General features: G+C 31.5%; 1 protein-coding gene across 2 annotated transcripts in view; it reads right to left on the reverse strand.

Annotated features, from left to right (window-relative positions):
• Positions 1-13567, reverse strand: part of LOC124367648 (putative inorganic phosphate cotransporter) — a 90427-nt gene that overhangs the window by 8652 nt on the left and 68208 nt on the right. For both annotated transcript variants that reach the window (XM_046824636.1, XM_046824637.1), the window contains exons 2-8: positions 10451-10581; positions 9500-9730; positions 6946-7033; positions 6446-6669; positions 4709-4858; positions 1069-1201; positions 361-599 (exon numbers count right to left, since the gene is read on the reverse strand). In XM_046824636.1, the coding sequence (XP_046680592.1) occupies positions 361-599; positions 1069-1201; positions 4709-4858; positions 6446-6669; positions 6946-7033; positions 9500-9730; positions 10451-10581 (1196 nt within the window). The remainder of the gene's footprint in view (positions 1-360; positions 600-1068; positions 1202-4708; positions 4859-6445; positions 6670-6945; positions 7034-9499; positions 9731-10450; positions 10582-13567) is intronic.

A 13567-nucleotide genomic window follows, 5' to 3' on the forward strand; every position in this document is an offset into this window, starting at 1 on the left:
TAACACCAAAAACACAATTAATTTTGTAATGCCAACTCCTCATTTAAGTTTTTATGAAAAAGCCCTGCTATAGAGGCCCAACTGTAAAGCCCCTTTTTTATAACAATATGTCCGACCACCTCAAAAAGAAAATGGACAGCTCTTTAGTAGGAAGCTAACAACATGACTGGAAGGCAGACCTTTCAACACGAAAAAAGAATTTTTTGAGAAAGTCCTTGACTAAAGAAGACTTAAAGAGTAATTTAGAAACACTGAGTATTGTACCAATAACAATAACACATATTTAGAGTTTTGTTCTGTTCTCCATGAATATTAACAATATAGAATCCCCAAAACATGCCCTGTTAGTTTGTGACAAACCTGGTCGGTGACAATGAAGCCCGTGACCATGGGCGCCAGGATGGCGAAGATGGTGGAGAAGCCGTTTGTGATACCCATGAGCAGACCTGCAAAGTTGGGTGACAGATCCAAGTGGTTGGAGAGGAATCCCATGTAAATCGCTGCGTTTAAAGAGACACCCAGTGTCAGCAACACCACGGAACCAGAGACAGAGTGAACGACGGAAAGTGCGACCAATGAAGCTGCTCCTCCCCAGTACGCTGTAACAGAGAGTTATCTGTATTTACCAAAACCTGAATAATTCAAGTATTTAAAATTACAGTATGGATCTACACATACACAGTACTCTTAAACATTGGTGAGTGAAAAACTGCATGAGTTCCCAAAAATATATTTTAGTAGACGAGAGCACTCAATATGATTAGAGTAGGGGCAGTTTGACATTAGTTTGACCATATTAACCTCAAGGTTGAAACTTTATCAATTGGTTACTTATTATTTGCTTTTTACACAAACCAAGTAATATGAAATTTAAATTATAAGTCAATCTGTTTCAAAAGTATTTTTATATCCAGAATAAAAATACAATCAGTCTCAAGTAGGTCTCTAATACTGCTCTCAGTAAGAATACACACTGAATTAATCAAAATTATTAGAATTTCACATTAGATGTGTTTTCGGCCGATTCAGAGAGTAGTTGTCAATGAAAGATTCATGATTGAGATTTACCTATAGTGTTCCACATTTTCCTGGAGACGTCAAGGGGTAAGATTTGCTTCTCAATGACATAGTCCGCACACCAGGAGAACACAAGCCCCATAATCCACATGCCCAGGTACGGCAGTGAGGATATTAAGCCATTCTATAAACAAAATATGATTGATGTATACAATTGGAAACAAACAGTACACTTAACCTAGCAACTTGCAGATTTTAAGTAATCTTCGACTCAGTAACTACGTTTTCAAAAGGCACTAGGCTATTTTCGGTGCATTAGCTATGTTGTAATATTAACTCACATAGTGACCCTATTTTTGTTTTGTTCAGACTAAAACTTATGTTAGCTAAAAGTGAATCAAACCGTTTCATATTATAATATAAAACATTCTACAGTTATAGTATAGCCAATAGTAATATTTATTGCTCCTTAAGCACAATACATGCAGTATATGTAGTAAAATTAAAAATAATTAAAATAGCAGTTACTTAAAATTAAGTAATTATACATACAAGACGCATATTCATATAAGTATAACAATATTTTTAACATTAAATGTTGATTTCAAAATGTTATTAGTCGTTAACTTAAGTCAACACATCTTAAACAAACTTAACTGGTAGACGGTAAAAATTGTATCAGCAACAACAATAAATAATTATGTAACAAATAGCAATAAATTAATAATAACATTAAAAACAACATTGATATACAAACAGAACATAAAATAAAACATTCACTACTGAGACAAACAGATATGCCATACATGCGTATTAAAATATTCACTGATGTTATAAAAAAGATTTGATACAAGCCAACTGTATATTTTATTATTTTTGAAGCTTTTTAAAGGAAGTTCTTTTATTTCTGCGGAAAGTCTTGTAGTCTTGCACCCATAACATTACTGGACTATACTTTTTCCAATCGGATGAAAAGGATATTTAAAAAATGATGAGTCTGTGTATTTTAAGGATTGTTGAATGTTGGATGATTGTAGATCTCGTATTCCTTTCTCTTAAAAGCAATCATTGTATACTGTTTAATAGAACTTACACCGTAAGCATCAATGGTACCCATGGTTGGACCAGTACAAAATCCATATCGACACATTCAGAAAAATAACCTGTGAATTAAAAGATTTACTTACCTGTTCATATACAATATTTCCAATCCTGTGGTCAATACTGACTGGATGATAATTTACTGGATTTGTTTTTCCTCCACTTTTGAAAATGGACAGAACTTCAAAATTTTTGAGAAATCTGGGACAACTCCTTGGTGAAGACAGAGGTTAAGGCAAGTGGTTCCACAATGCAGTCCTGTACATCCTTTAATTAGATAATTTGAAGTTTTGTAAAAATCATTCATTGGTCTTTGAGTTCTTCAATCTAGTAATGGCTCCTGCCAAATCTGTTCTATTCACTGATTTCTAACCAAATACTCTGTTGCGTCAATAAGTCAATGGGACGTATACTGGATATCACAATGTATAGTACCTACAAAGTAACTACTATAAATACTCCTATGAATTGGAATTTTATTGCCATTGGCCTCACCATTATTAATCTTCTTAATGATTTCTATTATGATTCATCTTATGCTGATTAAGAGAATATTTATCATTAAACAATGATAAACTTAGACGTTTACATTTTCAGTTGCTATTATTTCAAGTAATTTCCAAAAACTCAAAAATACTGTAAGGATTCCCAGTCTACATTTTATGTTCTCCATGATTCTGAGTGTTGTTATTTGAAAAAAATATATACCAATATTTATACAATAAATGTTTAAAAGTTGGTTTAGTTAAATTCCAAAATGACAAAACCACAGTTTGCTGCATACAAAAAATTCTTATATTCCATAAACCAATATATATATATATATATATATACAGTGGAGTCCCGCTAATCCGAACACGTGTAATCCGAACGTCGGTTAATCCGAACAGGTCCAGGAGGAATTATTTATAACGATAATGAACAGTTATAGGAACTAATTACTTAAAGAATGAAAATGGGTGCATCATTTCGTACATAAACAAAGAAAACTTTAATTAAATAGACATACAGTATTTTACTAAGACAAATTGTGTACGGTACAGTACATAAATAATGAAGTTAAATACAGTACCAAATTGAAACTTATAGGTTAAGTATGAGTTAAATTACTGTATTAAGAAGTGAAATCAAACTAAAATTGGACGTACAGTACTGATATTATTATTGAGTACAATATTAATTGTTAAAAGACATAAATTCAGTTATTGTCTTCTGTCGCATTAAAGAGAGTCTATTGGATGACGCGTAGTTTCGTACAACTATTGAACGCGTGGACCCGTACAATATCCAGTACGCTCACATTGCTTAACAATAGAACTCTCACACTAAATACGGTAAATGTGCTTAGTATTCGCAAACACGTTTATTTGTCAAGAAATACAATGCAACAGTAAGAAAACATGTTGATAATTCTATAACAAAATAGACCCATTCTCAAGTTTAAAACCGTATTTTTCTGTAATTCTGGCTAATCCGAACAATCACATAATCCGAATAGGGCTCGGTCCCAATTAGGTCGGATTAACGGGACTCTACTGTATATATATATATATATATATATATATATATATATATATATATATATATATATATATATATATATATATATCACATGTTTTAGCCTACATATATTTGGCTTTGAGAAACTATTACCAAATAGAAACCCAACTTTTATAATATTGCATATAAAAATATACATACAATTTTTACATTGTACTTACTATTAAAAATCCTTATGTATTGAATATAATTCTTTATTAATTTAAAATCAAACAATCCAATAATTAGATTTTATTTTCTTGATACATTCTGCTTTCAAGGAAAGCCACACGATGCTTTCATTAAAAACGAAGGTCCGAAATAAAATCTAATTAACGGATTGTTCGATTTTCAATTAATAAAGAAAAAATTTATTTTAGTAAAATTTTTTTAGTTATATGTATTAAAAAACTGTTTTTTTATTTTATATGTAGTAAAATACACTACACATATATTCCTAAAAGGTTTGAAATTGTGGGAAAAAATTATGGTCTATGTTAAAAAATGCTTCCACTCAATTATAACGCATTATGTAAGTATTTACATTTTTCAAGTCTATCATCAGTGGTAAGTGGTAGCATAGACTGCACTCATCCTCTAAGAAATATAAAACACTGAATCAGTCTGATCCCACATTCCTTTTAACAAAAAGGTTGTTGTATCCACACACAGAGAAGAAACATTTTCCAGGATTTCAATCCAAGAGGCAAATTATGTTGAAATTTTCAACAAGAGAAATGGACCATAAAGGCTCTCAAACGATAACCCAATAAATCAATAATCCTGTAACCTTATAATCAACAACTCCCTATATCACATTTACCTGTATACATTTTTGACATTCTGTCATTATACAGAGTATAGGCATTCTCAACATTGTCTGGTAATTTAAGGCAAAGTATGAACTCATGTCATTTGGAAGATGAAATGAACACACGTTGTGCCTTCCCTATAACAGCGTGTCTCCAAGCACAGGTCACTTGAAAAATTTACAATTACTCTGTCGTTTTACCAGTTTTCTCAAAATTCCAAAACAGCAAGCGGCACCCACCTGTTTAATCTCAAATTTGAGGACATGTCTGAGGTAGTTGGGCAACATGGTGAGCAGCATCCAGAAGCACCAGGTCTCTGCGCAGTGGACGATGAGGAGTGTCCAGACAGGTCCAGAAGTCAGGATCTGCCGCCAGGGAGTTGGCATATTCTGCACCCAACATACAAGAGATAAACTAACATGACTGTATTCTATTACAATTTTAGGACAAAAAAACTTTGTAAATTTCATACACAAATTTGTTACTATTGGGTTTTATTGTTAAAAAGGTTTATACTATGATTAAAGCTATATATCTAATAATATGTCGCATATTTCAAAGTTGTAAGTTTTACACTTAGTATTAATTCATCGTTATTAGTTGTTACACCTTGATTTTTTTAAACAACCTTTTTTTAAACAATCTTAACTGTTATAATTAATTTTCTTTTCGTATTTTTATCTTGAGTAAGGGGTTCACAAATTGGTTGTTTTTAAATAATTTCATTTTTATTTCGTATAATCATAATAATCCATAATATTATTATGATATTATCCATAATATTTTTATGTATAATGAGCAGTATACAATGTTTCCTTTATCTTTATTTTTACTCCGGGTAGAAAAGAAACATAAAACTAGAAGTTCCGCTTCGAAAACTGTTTGATCTATGTTAACAGTCTTCAATGAACTAAACATCTAAATTCGCATCATAATGAAAAGAAAAGTCTTTCAATTTTGTTAAAACTTTCAGAATATAATAAATTGATAGAATTAATTATTTTTTTAATACATAACAAATCAAAAACCACTTTACTTTAAAATAACCGGTACACCAAGTTAACATGGGTAGACTGTGGAGCAGAAAACGAGAGGGCAATTGGCATTTTTCTGTCCTCAAAATATAAAAGTCACAAAAGGGTCTGAGCTTTATTTACTACTTATTAAATCTAATTTATGGTCCTGTAAACATTAATTTATTGTGGATGAAAGGTACAGAGTGTGTGTCGTACAGCTCTGCGGACCGGAGGCCAACAGGCTCACACATGTCCATTGTTCTGCATTTATCAACAGAATTTTCTGCTAGAATGAGTTTAAACGCTCTCAGCAAGGTTTGGTTTATTTTGTTTTCAAAGTGCTACAATAAACATCTGGTAGAATGAGCTCAGATGTTCTGTTACGTTAGTTTTGATTGTAAATGGCAGTTGGGCGTGTATTTTATTCCCCTCAGAACTTCACATAAACATGAGTAAAAAAGTTTCGGTTCCTTATTTATTGGTTAAGATTTATTCATCTAAAAAATGTATATACAATGGATAAAAATATTTTTCAGAATAGCAATTAGTACAAATAACAACTCGCGATCTGTCTGTTGCCAATGCCACTGGATATAATTCTGGCCACCAGATGTCAAGCTCAGACGCAAGTGCTTTGAAAATGGTATTGCTTTAGTTAGTTATTAAAATACTGCTACTTGCAATACTGCTTCAATTCTTGACAAGTATTAACAAATTAAGGTTAAATATTAACATTATTTTTTATCAAAATATAATATTTTAAGTCGATTGTGACTCATACTATAACTAATCCTTTGAGTTTTGCAATATTCTCATTCAGAACTTTCTGAAGGAAATACAGAAGCACTACATAAATTTTTGTGAAACCTAAGTAAAATACATCAACAAAGTCATGAAACTTTCAAGACACGGAACTGAACAACCCGTATAAATGACAAAACTGAACCTGATGTAACGTACCTTACTGTCATCCGAGGAGCTGACTAGAGTAGATTTAATGTACTCTCGCTCGATGTCACTGATGGAGGAGTGGGAATCGGGGCAGTTGCCTCCGACAAACAGCCAGACCAGAGCCCACGTCAAGCTGCAGACCCCGGTACAGTAGAAAATACTCGGCCAACCCCAAGGACTGGCGGCCAGATACCCGGCCACAACCATGGTCACGACAGTCCCCACCTGGGCACCTGTGAACCGTTGGGAATCAACCTCAATTGGTAGTGTAAAGATCCTCATAATCAAACATGCTCATCAAGAATAAAGACTATCTTCAACTTGAGAAATCCAAACCACTCCGGATTACAGACTGTATTGTTGTATATCCTATTTTAATTTGCAAATTCCAATTTAATAGTGGAAGCAATTAAACAGTATTTTTCCGATCAGCATCTTTGACTTAAAAGAGTGCACTGTGTACAATACAAAACTGGGCTTACAGTAACCAAAAAAAAAAGGAAGCTTACCTCCAAAGACAAATGAAAATGTTCTATTTCTCTCCGAAGGTGGAGCCCATTTCGCCACATGGGTGTTGACACAAGGAAACAGGAATCCCTGCGGCAAAATGAAAACATGATAAAGGCCTAATAAATATTATGTAATATTACATGTATGTATTATTAAATATTCATAATTTATTTACAAGGTTATTTTAGACTCAATTTTTTGTGTCAGCCCCTATTTGCCACAACCAGACTAGCACTACAAAATCTGTTGTCTTGTTCATTTAAGAAATACGAGAGTATGCCACCCTGCATGGTCACGTAACAGACTTCTCCAGGTTGCATATAAAATTTAAAATCTATATAGCTAACTTTATTTTCTAGATGTCCTGTGGACAGATAGACAGACAAGCAATCATACGGTAAAGAATTTTTTACATCCTTCCAGCAGACAAAATAAAAATTGTGTTAACCTTTTGAGTGAGTGATAGGCATCAATTGCATTAACCCTGCAACTGGCTTTAAGCGATTATCGACGCATTAACTACAGTTTCAAAATGGCACTAAGCTATTTTCGACGCATTAACTATGTCGTAATATGATCTCTCACAGCAAGTCTATTTTTACTTTGTTTGAAGTAAAACATACGTAAATATAAAGATAAAGATTCAAGGTTTCATATTATATCATAAAACGCTCTATAGTTAAGTTAAATCTCTCATTATAAAATTCTAAACTTGGATGTTCGCATTTCCGATCGCCATTTGTTTGCGTAATTTCCGAACACGCTAAAATTACCGTATGTTTGTAAAAAATTCCCTGTCGTGAGTTTAAGTTCTACACGATCGTAAGTGTCGTCATCGAAAACATTGTATTCTTGGCTTTCAGAAACATCTTTTCAATAGCCAGTAGGAAAATAAATGTTTATAAAATAAGCGTTTGAAAAGCTCGTGTTTTGTAAAATCTCAAAATGCCTAATGCGTCGAAAATAGCTTCATTAAATTTTGTTATTTTTGTTACTTTATCGTTGTCTAGAAATAGTGAAAATCATATCAAAACAAAGAAGAAGAATTGCTCTAAGCAACAGTATAATAGACAACGAAAACTATGAACTATTATTTTATTTTTGTTCTGTTGCGCAATCACCGACTCAGCCAGTAGAGAAGAACAACGCATCGCATGGTTGCCGTGTTTGATTTCTTTGTTGTTATTACGTCATTGCCGGGTATTAGTGTATTGCTTGCTATTTATTTGGATATTTTAGACTTCTCGTTATTTAGTTTGTATAAATAAAAGTTTGTTTATTGTTTTTGTTTTTAATTAGTGAAGTGAAAAATGTAGAGGTTAGGTTAAGTTTTAGCGAATAGGTTGGATTTTTGTGAAACTGAAAATAAGCCTATGTTCACGTAGGTTCAGTGTTTTATTATTTTGTAGACAATTTAATTTTAATTAAAATAAAATTTTTATTTAAATTTATACAAAGGTATTTATTATAAAAGTAATTTTTTTTTTACTTTTTCTGAAGGTATTAGCGTTTTATTTCTATGACCATCCCTTGTTTTATTTTTTTAACAAAAAAAATAATAGAGATAAAAATACATTGTTGTACATTTTTGTAAACTTCAATAAACGTTCTATCTTTATAAATAATATTTGGATGAAAAGAAAATTGTTAGCTAAAAAAGTTAGGCATTTATTTCACAATTTTGACTTTTGTAAAAATAGAAAAAAATGTGTTGCCATATAAAAATATCTTATACAATGTAAAACTTCTATAAATATCATATTTTTCTCTTCTACATATATTTATCTCTTAGAAAAAAAATATTTGTTCATCCAATAGATTCCAAAATGTCACAATGGTATACATAATAGTGCTATACAAACTTTTTTCAGATTTGTAATTTTTATAGATATATTATCCAAAAGTACCAATAAACTTCTTTTACCTAAATATTTTTTTTGTAATTTGTAATTGAGGTATATAAGAAAACTTTTGTATATTTTAGAATTATTCTAAAAACTTTCATATTACCTGAGAGGGTGCTATACATTTTGAGAAAAATTTATTCTTTACTAATATTTTTACGTTAATCTGTAAAAAAATAAAAATATATTCAATGATTCAAACTTCAATATTTTTTTGAGAAACTGCATTTATTTCTAAAGACATTGATGTTTTTAAAATGTTTGTATCTTAAAAAATAGATGAGCAGTGATTAAAATACAAAACCCTTACAAAATCACCAAAAAGTGCCTGCCATTTTGGGAAAAATGATGGCCAGTTCCAGGGTTAAGCCAATTCCATGGTTGGACATGCACCATCATAGAACTCATTCCTGTCTATGTGTGCGTGACGGTGTACACTGCTCAGGTACAAGAGTCGCCTTGCAATTATCTAGGGTTCTTGAGGAAGCAGACAAACTATAGTGACGTGATGAAAGAGAAAACATTGCTCTTTGCTGTACACAGTGTAGAGTATAAAGTCAAGTATAAACCAGCTAGAAGAGAACCCTTCTGGTGGTGCAACTGTAATTATAAGTTTCATAAAATGGTGCTGACTAGGCATTAGGCATACCTGGCTGAACCCTATGAGCATCCGCGTAAAACAGTAGACGATCCAGTTGCAGTTCATTGCGATGTAAGGGTTCAATAATGTTGTAATGGACGACACTGTCATTGCTCCTAGTAGCAGGTACTTGGGGCCAAACTTGCGAGCGAGGTGTCCTGCCATTACCTGCGGGATCATGTAGCCCCAGAAGAAGGCACTCAGGATGATACCTTGTTGGGAGATGGTCCAAGGTAATACCTGAAAATAAACCAAAATTGTATAAATTTGTTTAACTAATTCAGGTTTTAAATTAACTCTCAAACAAACAATTAATGTCTATACAACTAAACATTACATTGCAATTAATTTAGGATAATATAAGTACATTATAGCATTATTAATCTGGATTAATTGAGACCAGAGGTCATCCGAATAATCCAGGAATGAAATTTATTGGTCACAAATATAACAGTAATAAAGAGCCAATTAATTATTTTGTTTCACAGCTAGATTAATTATAAAAAAGAAACAAAATAGAAAATAAAAAATTTTCTACTACTTTACTAAAAAAAAACCCCTCAGTCAGTCTCTTTTGTTTGAATATGGTTCTCTGTTTCTAACTTTTGGTTATTCATTATGAGAATTGCTTTCACAGGAAGGGACAGGAAGGAATTTTTCCCCCTTCAAAAGGTTTTTAAATAATCAAATTTCGATAGACCTACCAATTTTTTAAGTATGAAATCCACAATAATCATGATGGTAATGGCACTATTTCAGATGCCTAAATTCTGCACTAATGCAGTACATCATGTCAATTGAAAAGTTTTTCTTCAGGCATAGAATGTGATGTGACAACAAAACAATCCTTCCTTCCGCACGTTTCACTATTCCACCTCAGAATTTGTTCACCTGGCTCTTACCTTACACTATTATCATTTCTTTCATTATTTCTAATACCATAGTTCAATGACAATTTACCATGTAATTCGGATTAGATCCCTTCTGATCGGTCATGGCAACGATGCCCACTGAGAGATTGACCCGCATTGTGTACGCAAGCATAGTACTCAGGAACGTCATAAATGCTTGACAGTGCCGTGTCCCAAGACCTGTAACAGAATTTTCCAATTAAAGATAATTTGATTCACTTAAATAAACTTGTTTACAGAGTATATATGTTTAACCCCAATATGTTTGAACTGATTAATACTGTCCTAACTGCCCATTAGTAAAGATATGTTTACATAGGCTGAGATTTGAATTATATAACATATTACCTGAAGGTTACCATTTTCGATTTATTTACTTTTATCTGATGCTTAAATATAGCTATTATTTGTGTGCTTAATAATATGTATAAGGTGTGTGAATCCAAATCAAAATTATCATTCAAAAATTAATCATTTTTATTTTTAACCCCTTTGTGTTTTTTTGCCCTTCCATGTCCACTCCAACTAAAACTACCTTGGAAACAGTCAATTTCTTTCTTATATGATATTCCTCTATTTATTTAATGTGAATCTCCATTGAGTTCTTATAGAGCACAAATTAGCTCTAATCTTCCAGACTAACATGTTGTTCAAAAATGTAGGGTTAAACAAGGATTACTGAATGTTAGGCAACTGAAGGAACTAAAGTAGCATGTAAGAACAGATATTGTTGGTGACAGGGCAACTTTTTTGCACAACTCTGCAAAACTGCTGCTTCTAGCACCAAAACATCGACTTAAAATTTCAGTCTCTTCAAACCTCTGTTGCAACAACTCTGAATAACATTCAGTAGATATTTTTAATTTTTTACTTTCAATGGTGATGAATTTTACATTTTTGTTCATGAAAGTGAAAAACTGCTTCTGAACAGAGGCATTTAAAAGACAAGGTCTTGAATATTGCTTGCTGGACATTTTCACACTAACTATAAGGTCAACAAACATTCAAGTATTTGATACAACAGCTTTTTTTATACAAGACTAGCAATTACCCGCTGCTTTCTTTATAAATGAAATTCTAAACACTCTTGAGATGTCAAAGTTGTAAGTCACTCTTGAGATGTCAAAGTTGTAAGTCACTCTTGAGATGTGCACAGAGATGTACATACTGAAAGATATTCCTATCACCTGATCCACTTTAGTTATAAATTTAAGGAACAGTATTTTGGGACCCTGAAGTCAGAAAGTAAACAGTAAACAGATTTGTAAATACCCATAAAGTAACTTGAATTTATCTCCAACAACCTGTATTATCTGACTGAATAGCTCCAACGATTTTATTTACAAATTGAACTATTAGTGGAGGAGGAATCATTCCACTAGTATGGAGGAATCTCCATGCCAGAGTCCATAGCTGTTCAATAATAATTCATGGTGCTCTGTGTGGACTAGAAATGGAAGTAAGCATATTTTAGGTTTATACTACGTCAATGTTTCTGGTTAAAAGCTTCAGATCTTAAGCGAAATTGCTAATTGCTCTTATTTAGGCTTTGCATGTGTACGAACGCTTCTGGTTGAATTTATTATGTTTCTGTCACCAAGTATAAGTTGTTGTTTTCTCCGGCCAAGAAAATGTATACATACACAAGTATGAGAAGCCTGCTCTGTCACAAAACAACTAAGGTAGGATGTATATCCTTAAATCTGTATTAAAAATTAGATAATAACTTTCCTTCAATATCTCCATTACACTACGCATCTAGTACTTCAGAGATATTTGCTAAAATGTAGAGTTAAAAGTATGTTTTTAATAAAAATTATACATTTCTTATCTGGACGTACACTGTCACCAACGATTTCAGAAAATGTTGAAGTACAAATTGTTTTTACTACCAAGCATACTCTATGCCATCAAGACTATAAAAGTAAACAAATTTTAAGTTGTAGTCAAATTGCTTAAACTGGTTGTGCTTTAATTTTACTTTGTTTACATATATTATATTTAACAGACTCTTTAATTAATTAATAACGTGTGTAATGTAATGCATTTCTTATGAGAGATTTCACAAATTTAGACGTCAGTGGGGTGGATCCCCAATGTTGGAGAAAAAAATGCTTCCTTAGTACACCTATAGGTCACATAATAAACCTATGTGGTACTGAATTTGATGTCTCTATCTTTCATGATTTTTATGGGCAATTCTAGTTAAAATGTAATTGGTCAAAATTCACAAAATAACTTAGTTATAACCATTAAAAATAAATAAAATAATAATCTATAAACTAAATATAGGTTTTAAATGTGCTTTTTTATATATGAATTTTTCATATACAATTTATTTACATATTTTGTATTCTATTTTATTCTGATGAGTGAATTTTTACTAATTTAATTTAAATAACAATCCATTTTGAATAATTACACAGCTGATATCTAAACAGTAGGTCATTAAGTAAATTAAGACTTGATAAAGTATTATTGAAAGAGATAAACCCTGGCATTTGTCATAATGACATCTATCTACTTAGCAAACTGTTACATTATCAGTTTATAAGCACAAGATCACCAAGTAATTAATCATGTTGTTTTTCACATTATTAAACAAATCGAAACATTGAGATAAAAAACATATTTTTTCAAAAAATTACAAAACATGATAACCCTTTCAACCCCAATGTCCATTCATGCGGATGTGTAAAAATAAATTCTAAAGACTACAAAACCTGGTTACTTCATTCCATTACATCTCTATTCATAAAAAGCTAATTCTTAAATCAACATTTTATAAAATTTTTATTTATACCATTGTGTTATTAATGAAACGAAATACAAGTGGCACTTAGTATTTCACAAGTGTTAGTTTATTTGTTTTCATGCTAATCTTCTAACTTAAAATAATAATGTTAAGTGTTTTTGATTATATACATTTAAACTTGAGAACAGTTAGATACAGTTTTATTTGAAGTATATGTCACATGCATTTATTTTAATGAAGTGCATAGGTTTATGTGTTTTATATCTGTATATGCTTAAAACTATGTAAAAGTTTACACAAATACTAGTGAGGAATTTTCACTGGTCTTACTGTTACAAAAACCTAAAAAATTCTAATTTTAAAATATTGAGTAATATTTTTACTTTTGTATGTTTTTTATGCATATTTAGT

This window comes from Homalodisca vitripennis, chromosome 8 (genome assembly GCF_021130785.1).
Source record: "Homalodisca vitripennis isolate AUS2020 chromosome 8, UT_GWSS_2.1, whole genome shotgun sequence".
In the NCBI taxonomy this organism is placed as follows: Eukaryota; Metazoa; Arthropoda; class Insecta; order Hemiptera; family Cicadellidae; genus Homalodisca; species Homalodisca vitripennis.